The 18,029-nt window shown below is 48.3% G+C and overlaps 1 protein-coding gene across 6 annotated transcripts; it reads left to right on the top strand.

Moving 5' to 3' along the window:
* Positions 1-875: 875 nt before the first annotated feature.
* On the top strand, positions 876-16,283 carry Tbata (thymus, brain and testes associated). Of its 6 annotated transcripts, none has more exons than XM_090346486.1 (12): positions 876-979; positions 1,842-1,987; positions 3,323-3,412; positions 4,680-4,909; positions 6,773-6,928; positions 7,732-7,811; positions 9,895-10,068; positions 10,154-10,280; positions 11,353-11,434; positions 12,311-12,452; positions 15,125-15,171; positions 16,075-16,283. In XM_090346486.1, the coding sequence occupies exons 3-12, from the start codon at positions 3,366-3,368 to the stop codon at positions 16,112-16,114; spliced, it is 1,125 nt and encodes a 374-aa protein (XP_090202612.1). In that variant the 5' UTR covers positions 876-979; positions 1,842-1,987; positions 3,323-3,365; the 3' UTR covers positions 16,115-16,283. The 6 variants fall into 6 exon arrangements, with proteins under 6 accessions (XP_090202612.1, XP_090202616.1, XP_090202618.1 ...); XM_090346490.1 differs by lacking the exon at positions 16,075-16,283 and adding an exon at positions 15,381-15,410; XM_090346488.1 differs by having other exon boundaries at positions 879-979; positions 1,846-1,987.
* The last annotated feature ends 1,746 nt before the right edge of the window (positions 16,284-18,029 follow it).

The following is an 18,029-nucleotide window of genomic DNA, read 5'->3' as shown; positions in this document are numbered from 1 at the left end:
ATACTTGACTATTTAGGCTTCGTGTGGTAGCTGGGGATGACAGGTATATACTACCATATTTAGTTTCTGTTGAAATGGAATCTCATGGACTTTTCTGCCTGGGGTTGGCCTTGGAATCACAATCCTGTTGTCAGACTCCTGAGTAGCTAGGTATGAGCTGCCATACCTGGCTTGTTCTAAATATTTGAATATGTATTAACTCACCCAGTTTTAAGGAAGAATAAATGAGCGTATCATCTCTGTTTCAGAGACATAGGACTGAGGTTCAGAGGCATCTGAGTTAATTGTCTGAGGCTACCGAGCTAAGAAGTAGCAGAACAGATATTTGAACAGAGGATTCTTACCACTATTTTGCATCGTGGCAGTACAGGCAGCTTACCCAAGGTGACACATGGAGGAGGTATCAATTTGATTGGGATTCCTGCCCAGGTGAAAATCCCACCAAAGCAAGGCTAGAAGGACATTGTAGACATTCTTGTTTCCTCTGAGAGACATCCCTGTGAACACGACAGAAGCAGAATGTATGGCGGCAGACTCCTCCATGGTGGCATCTGGCTGACTTGGGTTGAAAAAGACTGGTGCAGGGAGGGCTAGCTCCACTGGCATTCTTCATCAGCTTTTCTCTTTCTGCCTGCTGTTGGCTGGCAGGAGCAGATATTCAACCTTTTCTCCTTTAGTCCTTATTGGAAGTGCTGAATAGCAAGTGGAGGTGATGGAGCTTGGAAGAACAGGAAGAGACCCTTAGTGATCTGTCTGACTGGGAGGGAGTAAGGGGAGCTGGGTTTGGGGGGAGGGGTACTGGGGAGCAGTTCTGGAGTTGTGGGGAAGGAGTAACCTAGCAACCACAGGCTCTATGCAGTCACAAAGTGGCTGGCTTGTCCACAGTTTCTTCAAGCCTTCCCCTTGGTTGGTCCTTTCCGTGCTCGCCTGCCCAAACAGCTGGGATTCTTCCCCTATGCTGTAGTGGACCTCTTCCTCGGTGAGTCCAGGGACTTTCTGGGGGTGACAAATTAACACTGGAAGCAGTTTCTTACCAGGAGAGGGCCCTGAGGGTCAGAGGTAGAAAAAAAAGACCTATGACTGGACTGGCTGCTACCTATGGACCTCTTGTGCTTGGCTTCTGGGGCCCAGGTACAGAGAGAGATAGGGCAGGGAAGGAACAGGCTGCAAGAGTCCCAACCTGCCTCACACTAGAAAAATGGACACCTAAGCCTGGTACAGTGGCTTACAACTGAGATCCCAGATCCTCAGGAGGTGGAGGTTGGGGAGACCACAGTTCAAAGCCAGCCTCATGATTCCTTCTCAACAGATAATCCAGATGTGGTGCTATTTGTGTTATCCCAGAGAAAGGAGAGATGTTAATAGGAGAATTTTGATCCAGGCCAGCCAGGGCAAAACAAATGAAAACCCTGTTTGAAATATAACTAGAGCCAAAGGATAAATGATAAATGGATCAAATGATAAAGTGTCTGCCTTGCAAATATGAAGACCTGAATTCAAACCCTAGTTCCACTAAAAAAGAAGACAAAAAGAAGGAACGAGAAGGAAAGAAAGAAAGAAAGAGTAAGAAACAAAGAAAGAAAGCCCCTGCTACTATGGTTCATGACTCATAAACAGATTAATGAGACACATCAAATGTTCACAAAATGACAACAAAATTTAGCATGAATGCTAGGTTTATTACATGTAATGCAGGTGAATACTGCTGTTGAAATTTGTTTCCATTGCACAATACATGCATGTGCAAGTGCACACGTATGGGAACTGGGTCCTGATGGAACAATGAATTTCTTACAGGCATCATGATCAAAGCCTGTTCTAAAGACTGCCTTTTCCTGTAGGTAGGTGGACTTCAGTCTTCCAAATGCCCAGTTGCCAATAGAGTGGCATCTAAGAATCCAGAGCCCGGTCCCTGCCGTTGAGGATGCTCCCAAGAAGTTTCCTGAAAAGGAATCTCAGCTCATTGTTAGAAAAAGACCAGGAGTCTGTGAGTTGGTTGTCTGGGCTCTGGTCCCTGATGTGTATTTGTCCTCAGCGAGTCACTCCCCTTCCCGATCATGGTGGTGGTGGTGGTGGTGGTGGAGTGTGTGTACTGGTCTTGGGACTTGAAATTAGGGCTTGAGTACTTTCCTTGTGCTTTTTAGCTAGTTGTGGTTTTGTTTTGTTTTTAGCTAGCTTTTTAGGCTAGTGTTTTCTACCACTTGAATGACTTTCAATTTGATTTCTTTCCTTCTCTCTCTTCCTTCTTTCCTTCCTTCCTTCCTTCTCTCTCTCTCTCTTTCTCTCTCTCTCTCTCTCTCTCTCTCTCTCTCTCTCTCTCTCCCTCTCTCTCTCTCTCTCTCCCTCCCTCCCTCTCTCTCTTTTTCTTTTTGGTGTTTAATTGGAGATACAGAGTCATAGACTTTTTTTTTTGGCCTGGCTTTGAACATTTATCCTCAGATTTCAGCCTCCTGCATAGCTAGGACTACAGACATAGCAACTGTTCTTGGTTTTCACACCTTCAATTATTCATTGTTTCCTTAATTATTTTATTTATGAGTATAATGAACCCTAGTAAGTATATTGCCCACACCAAGAGCTAGAATGGCCTCTACCACATCTCCTGTGTGCTCTTCTGTTCCTCCCCCATTTGGAAATATCCACCTTGTTTTGGAATCAAATGTCCTTGCTTTTTGTTGCTGCTGTTGTTTTTGATCCTGTTTGTGCTGATTTTGCTTACCTTGGGACTGACTCTCTCTCTCTCTCTCTCTCTCTCTCTCTCTCTCTCTCTCTCTCTCTCTCTCTCTCTCTCTCTCTCTCTCTCTCTCTCTCTCTCTCTTGCCAGTTCTGGGATTGAGCTCAGGGCCTGAGCCCTGTCCTTAGACTTTTCTCAAAGCTAGAGTTCTACCACTTGAGCCTCGGCACCATTTCCAGCTTTCTTCTATGTATGTAGTACAGAGGAATCGAACCTGGGTCTTCGTGTATGCTAGGCAAGCACTCTACCACTAGGCCAAACTCCCGGCCCCGGGACTTCTCTTTTTTAAGAAGCAGTTCATGCTAGGTGATTTTCTGCAACATGCTTTCCTTGACCCAGTATTATATTTTAGAGAGACATACACGTTAGACATCATATATTTTCATAGCAGCAAAATGTCCCACTGCCTGAATGTAACACAGTTGAACATTCTGTCACCGGAAATGTGACATCTACATCTACAAGACTTTCACTTACATCTGGGACAGAAGTTGCTGGGTGATATAGCACACGAGGCTTCATTGTTAATGTTGTCTCTTTTTTTCCCCTTTAAAATGTCTGCTTCCACCACCAATCCGTCGTGAGCAGAAGCATCATATGTGCTGGTCTTCATCCTGTTAGACACTCTTCAATGGCTACAGAGGCAAAGACTCAATTGACTGGCCATTCACTGATGAGGTAAGGCCCTAAGTCCCCCTTGCTGACCAGCTGGCGGCCAGGGTAGGAGACAAAGGCGGCCTTGACCGTGAGCAGTAGACTGACAGGCAGCCCCTCCTCACCTGTCCTCATCATCCAGGACCCCACAGCTCTCAGGCTGTTAGCACAGTCTGTGGGCTGGGCCCCTCTCTGGGTATGGAGAGAAAAGAAATGGAGGGGATGGGTAGGAAAAGCCTGGAGCACAGGCTGAGAAGGGGGGAGTTTCAGGTGACTGCCTATTAGTTGGAGACAGAAGAGGTAGCTAACTGTTACTTTCAGGGAAGATTTGCTTTATTTCTTTAAGTCCCAGATTTCCTAGAGGTGAATGCAGAATGGAACAGGAAGTTCAGGGGTCTGATTAGGGAAGTTCTCACAGGGCCCAGGGGCAGCATGACTTGCTTAGCATATCCAGAGTTCACCTGTACTCCTCCAGAGGGAGTCCCTTCAGCCAGGGCCACCTGGAAAAGGGAATGCAGACAGCCACCAGGCAGGTGGTTGCATCAGACCCCCCCAGTGGCCCATGTTTGGATCCATACTGGTTCAACATCTTCCATCTCTTCTTCCAGGGGCACAGGCACAGCAACAGGGTGCAGGGAACCTGAGACAGCCTGTCTCCAGGGAAGCTCAGTGAGACAAAGCTTGATGCTTCCTGCAGCAAGCGTGGCATCCCACAGCTTTGCGTCTCCCAGGGGCGGGACTTTACCAGAAAGGACTTGCTTACATGGCTTGATCTGGCCTTAGCTCCAGCTCTGCCTCTTGGGGCCCTGAGGGCACAGGGGAGGGTGATAACCCACAGCTGGCTTCTCAGGGTTGCCAAAGTTTGGCTTAGGGAGAAGCCCCTGCTGGGGCCAGCCTTGTGCCCTTAGGGGAATGTATATAAGGGACCTTTGCTCTATCTCAGGTATGTGAAGGACTAGGTAAGTTTGAGGCTTCTTTTTTTGGTTTTAGATTTGATTCAGGGGAGAAAACACAGGTCTTGGAGAATCCATCTGAGCTCTCACACATGAATCCTAGCCAAGACATCTCAGGAAAACAGAGGCTCTCTGGGACTGGATTGCACCATTGGGAAAGGAGTGGGGGAGCTGAGCACTGGGTGTCATTGGTTGGGGTTTGAAATCCAGAAAGCTGGATTCCAGTGCTTGGGAATAGGCTCTAGGATAGGGATTGAGCTTCAGTTTGGGTGGGCATCGCTGGTGGTTCCTATGCCAGAGAAGACTCCGTCTGCCTTTCTTTAAACCCTCTCCTTCAGTCCAAAGGCTGAGCTGAAACCGGAGAAGAAACCAGGGCATGGGCCACGGAGCCATGGGGATGGTGGGGCACAGAAAGAAAAAGTAATCCCACGCATTGTGGATTTTGAGGTGATCCGAGATGCACTGAAGTCCCCCAAGCCACTTGGCACCTACCGCTTTGGCCGTCTCAGCCACCATTCTTTCTTCTCCCGGCACCATCCCCACCCTCAACGTGTGACCCACATCCAAGGTAGGCTCAGGTCTGCAAGGTCCAGCTGGGGGTGAAGGGAGGGTGAGGAGGTCCAGGGAGGGCCCAGAGAAGATGGGACCTGGCCAGGGTCCCAAGGCTGCCAAGTGACTATACCAGGATTGATGTGGGGGACAGAAGGAAAACACAGGCTCCAAAGGTGATCAGGGCACCTTAAATGATTCCCTTCTCTGCCTGATCCTCCTACTCTATAAAGGAATAGACAGTGTGTCCCCAGACTGTGCTCATCCTCTCAGCCATTGATCCACTTACTGCAGCAGGTGCTTATGGAGTGTGAACAGTTGCTGAGGGCCTGGAGCTCATACCCAGCAGGGAACGGTGTGATAGGCCTGGTGTCTGGGCTACAGAGGGAAGATGCTGGCATTTCAAACAAAGATCATGCAAAGACCTAGCCAGTAATGTGACATCAGAGCAAAGAACTAGCAAGGGCAGAAACATGTAGATACCAGGGACAAGGATATCCCAGGCACAGGATCAGCCAATAGAAAGGGTGGATGTGTTGGAGGGACACCAAAGAAGCCTGTGGATGGCTGGAGAAGAGTGAGGAGAGAGAGACAAGATTGGATGCCAGATCAGGACGCTGGTGTCACCATTATGTTCATCGAAAAGTTGAGAATATGGAAAGGATAGGTGTGATAAATTTGAACACAATCACCCTAGCCTTTATCTTTCTGGTGGCTGTTACTGAAGCAGCAGAAAAGCCGATAGCCCAAGTCTAGAGTCACACAGAACAAAAAGCCCACCTACTGACTGATTGGAAGTGGATCATGAAGGCACAGAGATGTCATGGCTCACTCTGAGTCACTAGAGAACCACAGGGCCCTGATTGAGACTAAGAAGCTACCAATGACCAACAAGGAAAGGAGGAGCCAACAGAGCCAGTCCTGGAAGTGGGAGAGATAGAATGCAAGCTAACCCTTAGAGGACAGGAGGACAGACATTTGAGGAGAGATGGGTGCTCCTGGGCAGATATAAGAAAAAAGAACCTGGGGGCTATGCCCTAGATCCCCAAGATTAAGAGGATGAGAGGATAGAAAGAAATCTGCAGGGGAGACAGAAAGACCAGTGAGCTAGGAAAGCCAGCAGGGTGAGAGTCCTGTGATCAAAAGGGCTGTTTTCAGGAAAGAGACAGCAGACATAGCGAGATAAATTCTGAACGACTGAATCACAATTACCCACACTCTGGATGGAAGGAGTCTTCATGTGGAAACTACTTTCCTTTGCCTCCAGAATGCCAAACAGCAGAAAGGCCTGTCACAGTGTACAGTTCAGTCTCTCCCACTGTGACCCCTCCCATCTTGGACCCTCACCTTTAAGGCAACAGCCATTGCCCTCTCATAGGATGCCAGAGGACCTGAAAACTTGTTTTTTGTCAGTCATAGGACTTGAACTCTAGGCCTGGGCATTGTCAAGGCATAGCTCAAGCCTATCGCCCTACCTCTTGAGCCACAGCACCACTTCTGGTTTTCTGGTGCTTAATTGGAGATGAGTCTCACGGACTTTAATGCCCCAGGTTAATTTTAACTGCGATCCTCAGATCTCAGCCTCCTGAGTAGCTAGGACTACAGGTATGAGCCACCAGCACATGGCTTGAGACTAGGGGTTTTGTCTCATCTCTGTTCAACTTACTGGGGACCCTGAGCTGGTATCCTTCCCCTGCTCATCCTCAGTGCCTGTGGATTAGATGATTGCTGCTCTGGGAGGTTACAGAAGCCTCTTTGGCTCTGATGAACCATGGTGCTTCTTGGAACTAAAGGACCCAGAATTCTCCCTGCCTCCCCCTCTCCCCCCTCCCCTGCTTCTGGGATTCACCATTCCCTGCCTCACAGCCTCTGCTCTCCACAGATCTCACTGGAAAACCTGTCTGCTTCGTCAAGGACGAGTTCTCTCTGGCTCCCTTTTCTCGGTCTGCACTCTTATCCAGATATCTGATGGGAATGCCCACATTCCCTGTCCCCGTTGGGGACCCACAATCCAATCGGGATCCCCAGCTTTCTAGTGGTGAGTACTGGGACCACACCCTTCTGCAGGGCCCACACCTGTCCCCAAGGGCTACATGTGAGATACCTAAGAAAAAAGGGCTCACTGTTCTTAGATTGTGGGTTCCCTAGGCTGTCCCAGGGCACCTCATCTCTGTATTACTCCCTACTTTGTTTTCAGGTTCTAACCCTTAGAAATGTGCCCTTTCTTGGATTCAAGTGGATTTTTGGCAAGTCCTGTGACTGACAGTTACACAGGAATGACACTTATAATGTTTAGTGACCTGTAGGTTCTAGCACCTGCCCGTTAGACCATGAGCCATGATGCTCAGAGTGGTCAATGAAGGCCTCTGCTCTGCAAAGTACTGCCTCTCTGCTAGTGGGGAATGGGAGAGTCAAGTTGGTGAGGGGCAGCCAGTATAGGGCAGAAAGATTTGGCTGGCTGGCTGGCTGGCTGGCTGCAGAATGTTTGGGGGTAGCAGGGGGAGTCTTAAAAAAAAACAACCCTCTTTATCTCATGAATTTCAGGCCTGGTTCCAGGTACCTAAAAGGAGGTGATCAAACCACATCCAAGTAGATACAAGCAGCCCAGCAGTCTTCATCATCTCCCAGAAATACCATAGGCAGAATAGCAACATCCCCAGTATCAATGCCATTCCTAATCTTTGTCCCTCCAAGACACCCTTCCTGCTTTTCCCTAAGACTGGGACAGAAAGACATGAAAAGAGGAGGGCATTTTCTACCTAGAGCCTTCCCTGCCTTCCCAACCCTGGTGCCGTAGGGAGAGTAAGCAGGTTCCTTCACAACCTTGTACTATCCTCCCAGAGGCCTGGAGAAAGGAGCTGAAGGAGCTGACTTCCCGAGTAAGTTGTTTCACCAAGGAGACTGAGCAGAAAAATGAAGAGGTAGGTACAGAACAAAGGAGTCTGGAGGCAACCCGAGTGGAGAAACAGGCCTGGTTTCTCATTTCACTTTTCATTCTTCAATGCTCAGAGCTACTTAAATAAAACTATGTGGTTATGGATTTCTTTTTTTTTTTTTTTGCCAGTCCTGGGCTTGAGCTCAGGGCCTGAGCACTGTCCTTGGACTTTCTCAAGGCTAGAGCTCTACCACTTGAGCCTCAGCACCACTTCCGGCTTTTTTCTATGTATGTGGTACCAAGGAATCGAACCCGGGTCTTCATGCATGCTAGGCAAGCACTTTAACCACTAGGCCAAACTCCCGGCCCCTGTCGTTATGGATTTCTTAACTTTAAAACAAGGAGAAGTGGATCACACCTGTAATCCCACCTTCTCATAAGGTAGAGATTGGTAAGAATGAGTGTAGGTTCAAGGTTAGGCTTGATAAAAAAAAATTGACAGCCTATCTCAACAAATAAGCCAGGCATATTGATAATGTAATTAATCCCCCCAGCTATATGGGAAACTATAGGTAAGAGGATCAAAGCCAGTCCCAGGCAAAACCTCAATGTCTTATCTAAAAAAAAAAAAAACTAACAACAACAAAAAATATGGTAGAGTACCTGTCTAGCAAGCAAGAGGCGCCGAGTTCAAACTCTCGTACCGAAAACACAGAGAGGGCCGGGAGTTTGGCCTAGTGGTTGAGTGCTTGCCTAGTATGCACAAAGACCCAGGTGTGATTCCTCAGTACCACATACATAGAAAAAAGCCAGGTGTGGTGCTGTGGCTCAAGTGGTAGAGCTCTAGACTTGAGAAAACCCAAGGACAGTGCTCAGGCCCTGAGTTCAAGCCCAGGACTGGCAGAGAGAAGGGGGGGGGAGAGAGAGAGAGAAAACAGGGAAGCAGAGAAGGGAGAGAAAAGGTTAGGACTTAAACTTAATCTTAACTGGAATTGAAGGGCAGGAAGCCTAGTTTCTCAGAGCAAAGAAAGAATGCCAAGCAGTAAGGGACAGATTTGTGGGCAGCAGCACTGGAATGAAGGAAGCAGTGGGACCTTGGTACAGGACACTGTTTCAGATCTCTGATAACAAGCTGGGTGCCAATGGCTTGTGCTTGCCATCCGAGCTACTCAGGAAGCTGAGATCTAGAGAGCTGAGGTTTGAAATCAGCCTGTACAGAAAAGGACATGAGACTCCATCTCCAAAATAACTGACAAGAAGCTAGGCTAGAGGCATGGCTCAAGTGGTAAGAGTTCCAGCCCTGAAAGCAAGGTAAGCAAATGCAAGGCTCTGAGTTCAAACTCCAGTTTGATCGACCTGCCTACCTACCTACCTATCTGTTATCTGTCAGTTATACATGTCTGATAGCCTGAGGGGAGCCTGGGAAGAAAAGCTCAAGATACTCAAAGACACTCATCCACATTCAACCCTGAGAAGCTGAGTTGGACGAGGAGGAACAAGGAAAAGGAGGAGGGACAAATTGATGGGTGTGACCTAGCTTCCTCTTCCTCTTTTCCCTTTTGCTTTCCCCCTTTCTTTTCACTGGTTCCTGAGGTCTGTGCTCCTTTTTTTTTTTTAATTTAATTTTTTTGTGGGGAAGGGGCGTTGGTCGTGGGGCTTGAACTCTGGGCCTGGGTGCTATCACTGAACCTTCTGCTCAAGGCTAGTGCTCTACCACTTTGAGCCACAGCACCACTTCTGGCTTTCTGGTGGTTAACTGGACATAAGAGTCTCAGGGACTTTAGTGCCCAAGCTGGCTTTGAATCATGATCCTCAGATCTCAGCCTTCTAAGAAGCTAGGATCACAGGTGTGTGCCACTAGCACCAGGCTTAACCTTCCTTTTTTTTTTTTTTTTTTTTTTTTTTTTTTTTTTGCCAGTCTTGGGCTTGGACTCAGGGCCTGAGCACTGTCCTTGGGTTTTTTTTTCTTCTCAAAGTTAGAGCTCTACCACTTGAGCCTCAGCACCATTTCTGGCTTTTTAAACTATGTGGTACCGAGGAATTGAACCCGGGTCTTTGTGCATGCTAGGCAAGCACTCTACCACTAGGCCAAACTCCTGGTCCCATCTATGCCACTTTTATCCCAACAGAAACAAGAGCCTCCTCTGAGGGATCATGGAGCAAAGTACTCAGCTGAGACCGGTCGACTCATTCCTGCTTCCACTCAAGCTCTCCAGCGCCGCAGCTACCACCAGGGGCAGCGGAGCCATCTTTTGAACAATGATGGACTCCATGCCTCTGTCTTTCGTGACCAGGAGCTACTGGTAAGATCTGAGGTCAGAGGCTGTAGTAGTCACTGTCCCTCTGGCTCCTAGCTCTCCCAACTATCACCCTTCCCAATGGCTTTAGGGTATGGCCTCTCCAGGTACACTGGGACCTGTGACTATAAGACAGGAAGACCCTGGCCTTCGAGTCAGCACTGGACTCCAGTCCTCTCTGCCTCTAAAGGAGCCTGTGACCTCCGGTCCCTTTCTATGTAAGTCCTTCCTCAATGGGCCTTAGTTCCATGATCTGTCCTAACTGTGCATATAAGCACATTACCATGGAGACCCATCCCAGCTAAAGCATCCAATATTAATCATGGGGCGTGATGGAGGAGGATTGAGATGCCCAGAAGTGAAGGCTTGCCCAGTGACCTCTCACACTGCACCCCCAGGAGGCCGCACCAAGCAGCCCACCAGGCCAGTCCTAGCCTGGTTTTTTTCCACGTTTGCCAGTAGACTAGGGATTGACATTTCCTAAGCCAGTATCCCACTGCCTCCCTAAAAGGTCCAATGATGTGGATAGAGCAGACAGGGACCAGGAGGTCCATCCTACTCATGGATGGGGAGATTGAAAACCTGCCCAGGGATCCCTAGATGAGAAGCAACATAGCCGGGACTAGGACCAATACTTTCTCCACTGTCAGGTAGTCTTACTACACCTGGAATTAGGTTCTCAGGTCCTGTGGGGAGGGCCACCCAGGGCAGGTAAGTTGGACATTAAGAATAGACAAAGGGCCTAGGGGGCATGTCACTGTGGGTCGGGGTTGACGGTGAGGGTTGTCACCCGAGCAAGTGCTGGGGAGAGCTCAACCCAGTTCCCACTCTACCAAGGATAAGTTCCTAAGGTAGTTTCCACTCTACCTAGCCTGCCAGGTTCTGACAGGCTCCTTCAAGTCCTGGGAAGAATAACTGCTCAATGCTGAAGGAACCCTGCTTTTCTAGGACTCCAGGGGTTCTACCTTCCCACATGGGCTCCAGTTCCAGTCCTTCTAGCTTGCCTTTGCCTTTAAGTTCCTGCTACTAGGGCTCTTTCCCACTCAAGTGCTTAGATTCATTACCTAGCTGGAAAGGAAGTCTAGACTTCCTGTAGGACCATTGTGGGAGTAAGCTCTTCAATAGAATGCAAGCACCCACACAGAGTGGAGACTTGGCCAGTTTGGCCAAGCAGATGGCTCTGGGAGCTCACTTTCAGGGGATGAGCCCTTGGTGTCCGTAGACCTTGGTGTCTACAGCCCTGGCAGGTGCCAGACATGGTCACACTGACTCCAGATGTTCTGCCCACAGATCCTGGAGCTTCTTTGTCAGATTCTGCAGACAGATTCTCTAAGTGCCATTCAGTTCTGGCTGCTTCATGCTCCCTCGAAGGGTAAGGACATTGATTGGCTCCTTCCCCAGGTAGAGGCTGCTAAGATCCGGCCCTTGTTTTCTGGTTCTCAAGGTCTCAGATTTCTCTTGGCTTTTATACCAGGACCTATCTCTCTTCTCTGTTTTTTGGATGTCTTTTGTCCAGCTGGACAACTTCCCTGCTCTCTCAATCCCACTGCCACCTCAATCCCATGGAGGGATTTCTCTGGCCCTGCTCCTTGGAGGGAACCCCTTCTCCATGTGGACATGAGAACTAGCCATTGGAAAAGAAGAAAGCCACAATTCATCTTCCGCTGCTACCGTGGGAAACACACACATACACACACACACACATACACACACACACACACACACACACACACACACACACACACACACACACACACACCACGTGCATAAACCCAAGTGCAAATTGGAGATCATGAGTGCTTGTGTAAGAATACACACAGACACACAGTGGACAACGGACAGAGTATATCAATGGGAGATTAAGTAATGATGAGAGCTGGAAGATAAAGATTTCATTTTTGTTGAGAGAGTAGTGGCCATGGAGGACGAAGGGAGAAGAAGGGGAGGAAAGGATAAGAGGGAACAAAAGAGGAAGTTCTCCAAAGGCTCCAGTGGGCAAGATGAGGCCTGAACAAGGTGGGCATGTTCTTGGGTGGTGGGAAGAGTGTGGAAAGGCTTGGTGCCGTCTACACGGTGACCAGGAACACTCTGGGACCCTCCTGAGAGGATCTGTGGGCAAAATGTGGGATGGATGGAGAGCGCTGCCCTTGAGCTGGTTTGGGGAGAGCTGGAGGCCCTGTTTGGACTGAAGTCTAACTTATGGTCGGGAAGTAAGTAGATGCTGAGGATTTCTGTGCTGTGCTTTCAGAAAAAGACGTTGCTCTGGGGCTCCTACAAACTGCAGTAGCCCAACTCCTCCCACAACCCCTAAAATCCCTTCCAGAAGAAAAGCTCCTAAATCATCTCCAAGAAGTTCAAGAGCCTCAAAAGAACCTGCAGGCATCATACAGGTGAGATCTGCACCCCTCACCTGCCTTTCTATTCCCAGGACCATTCTCCCAGGATCAGGCATCTGTCCTCAGGTGAATGAGGAGGGGGTGCTAGTCTGAGCCGGACAGGTCTGTACTGACCAAGCCTGCCCTAGATGGAGCAAGAAGCTCAGGACTGTCTCCTCACCTCCCCAGAGACCTACCATCCCAGGTGTAGGTATGCTTGCTGAAGGTCCACATTGCCAGATGAGACCCCTGCCTGATGGAGGGGAGGGTGTTAAGTTGTAACAAGACAGGGCTGGATATGTTCATCTAGGAATCCACAAGTTTTTGGTGCATGGACACAGGAAGGAGCAGCCAGCACAAGCTAGGAAAGCTAAAGGAGTTCATGTGTGCCCCAGATGGCCAGAGGGAAAACACAGTGGTTCTATGAAAAGCCTTTGAGGCATGTAGATAGAGCCTGCCTGATGCCAAGAGAGCCAGTGCTTAACAGATAACATGCTACACTTGTCTGAAACTGCTGGGCAGCTCACATATTTTTAGACTAACAGCCCCACTGAGGCAATACTATTTTTTTTTTTTGCCAGTCCTGGGCTTGAGCTCAGGGCCTGAGCACTGTCCTTGGACTTTCTCAAGGCTAGAGCTCTACCACTTGAGCCTCAGCACCACTTCTGGCTTTTTTCTATGTATGTGGTACCGAGGAATCGAACCCGGGTCTTCATGCATGCTAGGCAAGCACTTTAACCACTAGGTCAAACTCCCGGCCCAGCAATACTATTTTTTTACCAGTCCTAGGGCTTAGACTCAGGACCTTGGCACTGTCCTTGTGCTTTCTCAAGGCTGGTGCTCCTCTACCACTTGAGCCACAGCACCACTTTTTTTTTTTTTTTTTTTTTGCCAGTCCTGGGCTTGAGCTCAGGACCTGAGCACTGTCCTTGGATTTTCTCAAGGCTAGAGCTCTATCACTTGAGCCTCAGCACCACTTCTGGCTTTTTTTTTTCTATGTATGTGGTACCGAGGAATCGAATCCGGGCCTTCATGCATGCTACCACTAGGCCAAACTCCCAGCCCCACAGCACCACTTTTTCTGTGTATGTGGTACCAAGGAATCGAACCAGGGCTTGGTGCAGGCCCTGTAACACTAGGCCACACTCCTGGCCCTAACTCCATCTTACAGATGAGAAACCTGAGGCTCAGGAATGAGACTCAGAAATGATCAAATGATTTGCTCTTAATCACCTGACTGGCCAGTGGGGAAGCTGGGATTTGGCCTGTCCAACCCTCAGTCAAGCAGCACTTAAGCTCATTCAGAGAACTAACTAGTTAAAAGAGCAACTGCTCAGGAGGTACAATGTAATCTGAGCATGTACAAGGTCGTCAGTCATGAGGCTGAGGATCTGCCTTTCTAACAACCACCCCAGTATTTCTGGCAGTGTTTTGGAAACACTGATAAAGTATGTGTGCGCGCGTGTGGGGGGGTGTTATTGGTCCTTTTTGTTGGTAGTATATTTTTTCTCTTTCTTTCTTTCTTTCGAATGTGCCCATTCTAAAGCTTGAACTCAGGACTTGGTCACTGTCCCCTAGTTTTTGCTCTCAAGGCTAATGCTCTACCACTTGAGTCACAGTTCCACTTCTGGCTTTTTGGTGATTAATTGGCGATAAGAGTCTTATGGACTTTCCTGTCTAGGCTGGCTTTGAACCACGATACTTAGATCACAGCCTTCTGAATAGCTAGGATTACAGGCATGAGCCACCAGTGCCTAGCAACTGATAAGGTTTTTATGAGCAAGTGTGAAGATGAAAAAAGTCCTGGAAGTAGTAGGAAGTGGGAATTCTTCAGGTAACAAGGATTCTAGGAATTAATACCCAATAAGCAATGAAAAGTTTGAGGTAGCTAGGGAGGCATGGGTTTGAGGAGCAGAGTAGGAGTATGGAAAATGGCTAAAGGTTGTTATTCTATTTGTTGTTTTTTTTTTCAGTACTAGGGGCTTGAACTCTAGGAATCAGCCTTTGTTGTTGTTTTTTTGCTTTTTGGTTTATGACTATTGCTCTACAATTTACAATACACCACTTGTGGCATTTTATTGGTTCATTTAAGACAAGTCTTTCAAATTTATCTGCCTGGCTGTCTTTGAACAGCAGTCATCAAGCAACTCCTCAAGTGGCTAGGATGGCAGATATGAGCCCCCAGCACCTAATGTGACTTAGGTTTTGGAAGATGTAGTCTTGACTCTCTCTTCTTCCTGGAGAGACCAGCCAGGATGGACACAGTGATGAAGGCAGTTATCATTGTCACCTTTGACAAAACATCCCTGTGGCAGGGCCTCCGGGCTTCCTTATAGGAAGTGCCTATAAGTATGACAGGACTGGGCCATGTAATATCCCGGACACTCACTCACACTTACCTGTGACCCTCTACCAGAGGCAAGGGCTCTGTCTTCCTTCATGCAGATGGAAGGCTTTCCCCTCCTGACAGGAGGGCACGAGAGACAAGCAAGTATCTGTGGGGGAAGGCTGTAACAGTCATGGTCCCTCACAGCATCAAGGGCAGGGGGAGGGCTTTGCTTCCCCATATCCTGGGGCGACCCATCACCCCTCCCTGGAGAGGTCACACTTGTCCCACTCTACCACCCCCTAGTTACATTTATATGCACCCCTGGTGTCACCAGCTTCTCTTTTGTATCTGATTATAGTCATTCCCAGAAGAAGATACCATCTACTTTCAAAAGCAAAAGTCCAGGTAAGCCCCTGTGCCTGGGCTATTCTGAAGCTCACTGGGGAGTAGGCCAGCTTGGGACCCTCAAGGCAGCTTAGAGATAGGTTCTCAACTGAGGACGCTGGTCCATTCACTCATTCATTCATTCATTCATTCATTCATTCAACAAATGCTTACTGAGTACCTAATGTGTGCTGGGCTCTGGGAAGGACTGACACAGTCTCTGTATCAAGGAACTAACAGGAAGCCACATAGAATCACCCCTGAGGAGCTGTAGGAAAAGTGAGGTAGGTGGATATGGTGAGTGGAGAGGGCTCCCAATGAACTGAATCACAGGGAGGTACCAGCCCTAGGTGTATCCAGGAAGAGCCCAGAAGCAGAGCTCCTAACAGGCAAGAGTGGGCAAGACCCTGTGGGTTAGAGACAGTAATAAGAGGTGACACGATACAGGTATATAAGGGCCAGCCAGCCTGTGGGGAAAGGGAAGTGGGTGGGATACAAAGAGGACCTGGGGTGCACTGGAGGATTCTCTGTGGCCACTGTGTGGAGCGTGGGATGGAAGGGGGACAAAAAGGGATGAGGAAGCTGAGAGGAGGCCCCTGCAGTCATCCTGGTGCCTTAGACCAGAGTGGATATGGGTGAGGGGAATAGTATAGGGAAGAGACGAGGGCAAACTGGCAGTAGACATACAGGGTCCTGAGTACCTGTGGAACATCTGGCTTGGCGTAGACATTTTATTGATCTTCATGACCTGGATGAGAAGGAAGGAGGGCACTAGGGGCAGAGAAGGGAATCAGCTGGTTTCCAGGACCTCAGAACAGCAGAAGGTTGAAGCTGACCTTGTTCTCACAATATTCCAGGAGGAGAGGTCAGCAGGGAGCTGAGCTAGCTCCTCCTCTCCTGCCCACCATCTCTACCTCCTTCCAGAGTGCATTGGAAAAGCTCAAGTCCTCAAGGTACATCATGAAAACACAGTGTCCAAGGCAGCTAAGCCAAAGGCAGAGAAGAGCAAGAAAGTCTAGCCTGCCTGATTCAGAAGCTGTCCCTGAACTACGTGGGCTCCTGACCCACCACCTCCACAACAAATAATGCTAAATAAAATCCTTCCCTTTCAGAGGACAATTCACACTCCAGAAGCAGTGGCTTTGCTTGTGTTGTTTGTTCTGGAAGGAGGGAGGGGCTGAAATCTTGAAGCAAGTCCTGGTGTATCCCTCTCAATGAGTCCATGTCTGGCTCCAGAATCTGCTTAAAGCCATGCATTCTACTGCCTTAAAAACAGCCACTTTCACGCCTGTAATCCTAGCTACTCAGGAAGCTGAGATCTGAAGATCATGGTTCAAAGCCAGACTAGACAGAAAAGTCTATGACAGGGACAGTACCCAGGCCCAGAGTTCAACCCCCAGGACTGGAGGGGGAGAAAACCCCCAGCAAGTCCCAGCCAAAGTTATAGTTACATGTCTGAAAATGGCAAAACAGTGATGAGCATAGTGAAGGAGGCTGAGGACATCATATAAATGTGACCCCAGGGGAAGTTGGGGTGTGTCTGGTCTTAAGATCTAGAGAAGATGGTCTTGATCGTTGGGGAAGTCTAATGTCTACCTGGAGACTTCTAAAAATTCCCTGGAAATCTGGGGTAGGAGATCTGTGCACTTGTGGCTCTCAGCTCCTCCTCTGAAGGCATGGTTGATGGGCCTGATTGATGTGGTTCCTTGGGGTTGGCTCCATTCTACTCTTGCAACACCGTGCCCCACCTCACGTTCAATCATAGGAATGCTGCCTCTGCTTTTCCCAGCTACTAACCTTTCCAATGTAACAACATTCCAAGACCACTGGCGTGGCAAGGCCATGGTGGCACATGCCTGTAATCCTAGCTCCTCAGAAGAGTGAGTTCTGAGGATCATGGTTGGAAGCCAACCCAGGCAGAAAAGTCTGTGAGGTGATCATCGCCAATTAATCACCAAATAGCCAGAAGAGGAGCTGTGGCTCAAATGATAGAATACTAGTTTTGAACAAAAAGAACTTAGGGACAGTGTCCAGGCCCTGGTCCAGGCCCTGAGTTCAAGTCCCAGAACTGGGACACACACACACACACACACACACACACACACACACACACACACACACACAGCATCCTTCCATTCTTCAGTGTTTTAATTCACACACAGGTCTTAGGAGGTAAATACTATTGTAATTAAAAGAAGTCACACGATAATACAAGTAATAGATTCAGGATTCGTACTCTGGCTAGGGCATTAAATGGGCAGAGCACATCCTTAGGCCTGTACATCCCATAATAACCACAAGTCATAGGTCCATTCATGACACAATGCTATAAAAGAACAGAAGTGTCTGAGCCATCTGTTGGGGATGAACATCTGGGAAGCACATCCATCTTTTGGGAAGGTGGTCTACTGGTCCACTGCCACTACATTTTTTTCATGTCTTCTGCATCCTATGGGATGTGCATTCCCATGCTTTGGATTTCAGCTACTTTAATTGAACCTTTTTTAATATCTCTACAGTGGTGGTATTTTTACCCTTTTTTAGTCCCTATTCAATCTCTTGTTTCAGAGTTCAAGGTATATTTAATTTCTTGACAATACAAAGTATTTTCTATTTACTGGCTATGTCTCCTTCCAAAATGTATACTTTCTCTTTCCTTTGCATGCAATCCATCTCTCTCTTTCCTGTACAGTCTGTTTGTGCAGCTATAAAAGAATAGCTGACAATGGGTAATTTGTAAAAAGTGGATATTTCTTAACATTCTGGAGAGTGGGAATTCCACAACCTGGGGGTCTTAGAGCTGTGTCACCCCATGGTAGATAGGGAAGAGTAATAGTGCACAAGTGAAAGAGAGGAGGGGAAGAACCTGTCTCATTCAG

Source organism: Megascapheus bottae, chromosome 15, assembly GCF_031878675.1.
Source record: "Megascapheus bottae isolate mThoBot1 chromosome 15, mThoBot2.hap1, whole genome shotgun sequence".
Lineage (NCBI taxonomy): Eukaryota > Metazoa > Chordata > Mammalia > Rodentia > Geomyidae > Megascapheus > Megascapheus bottae.
Note: the sequence above shows the minus strand (reverse complement) of the source record. Positions and strands in the feature narration are given on the sequence as shown.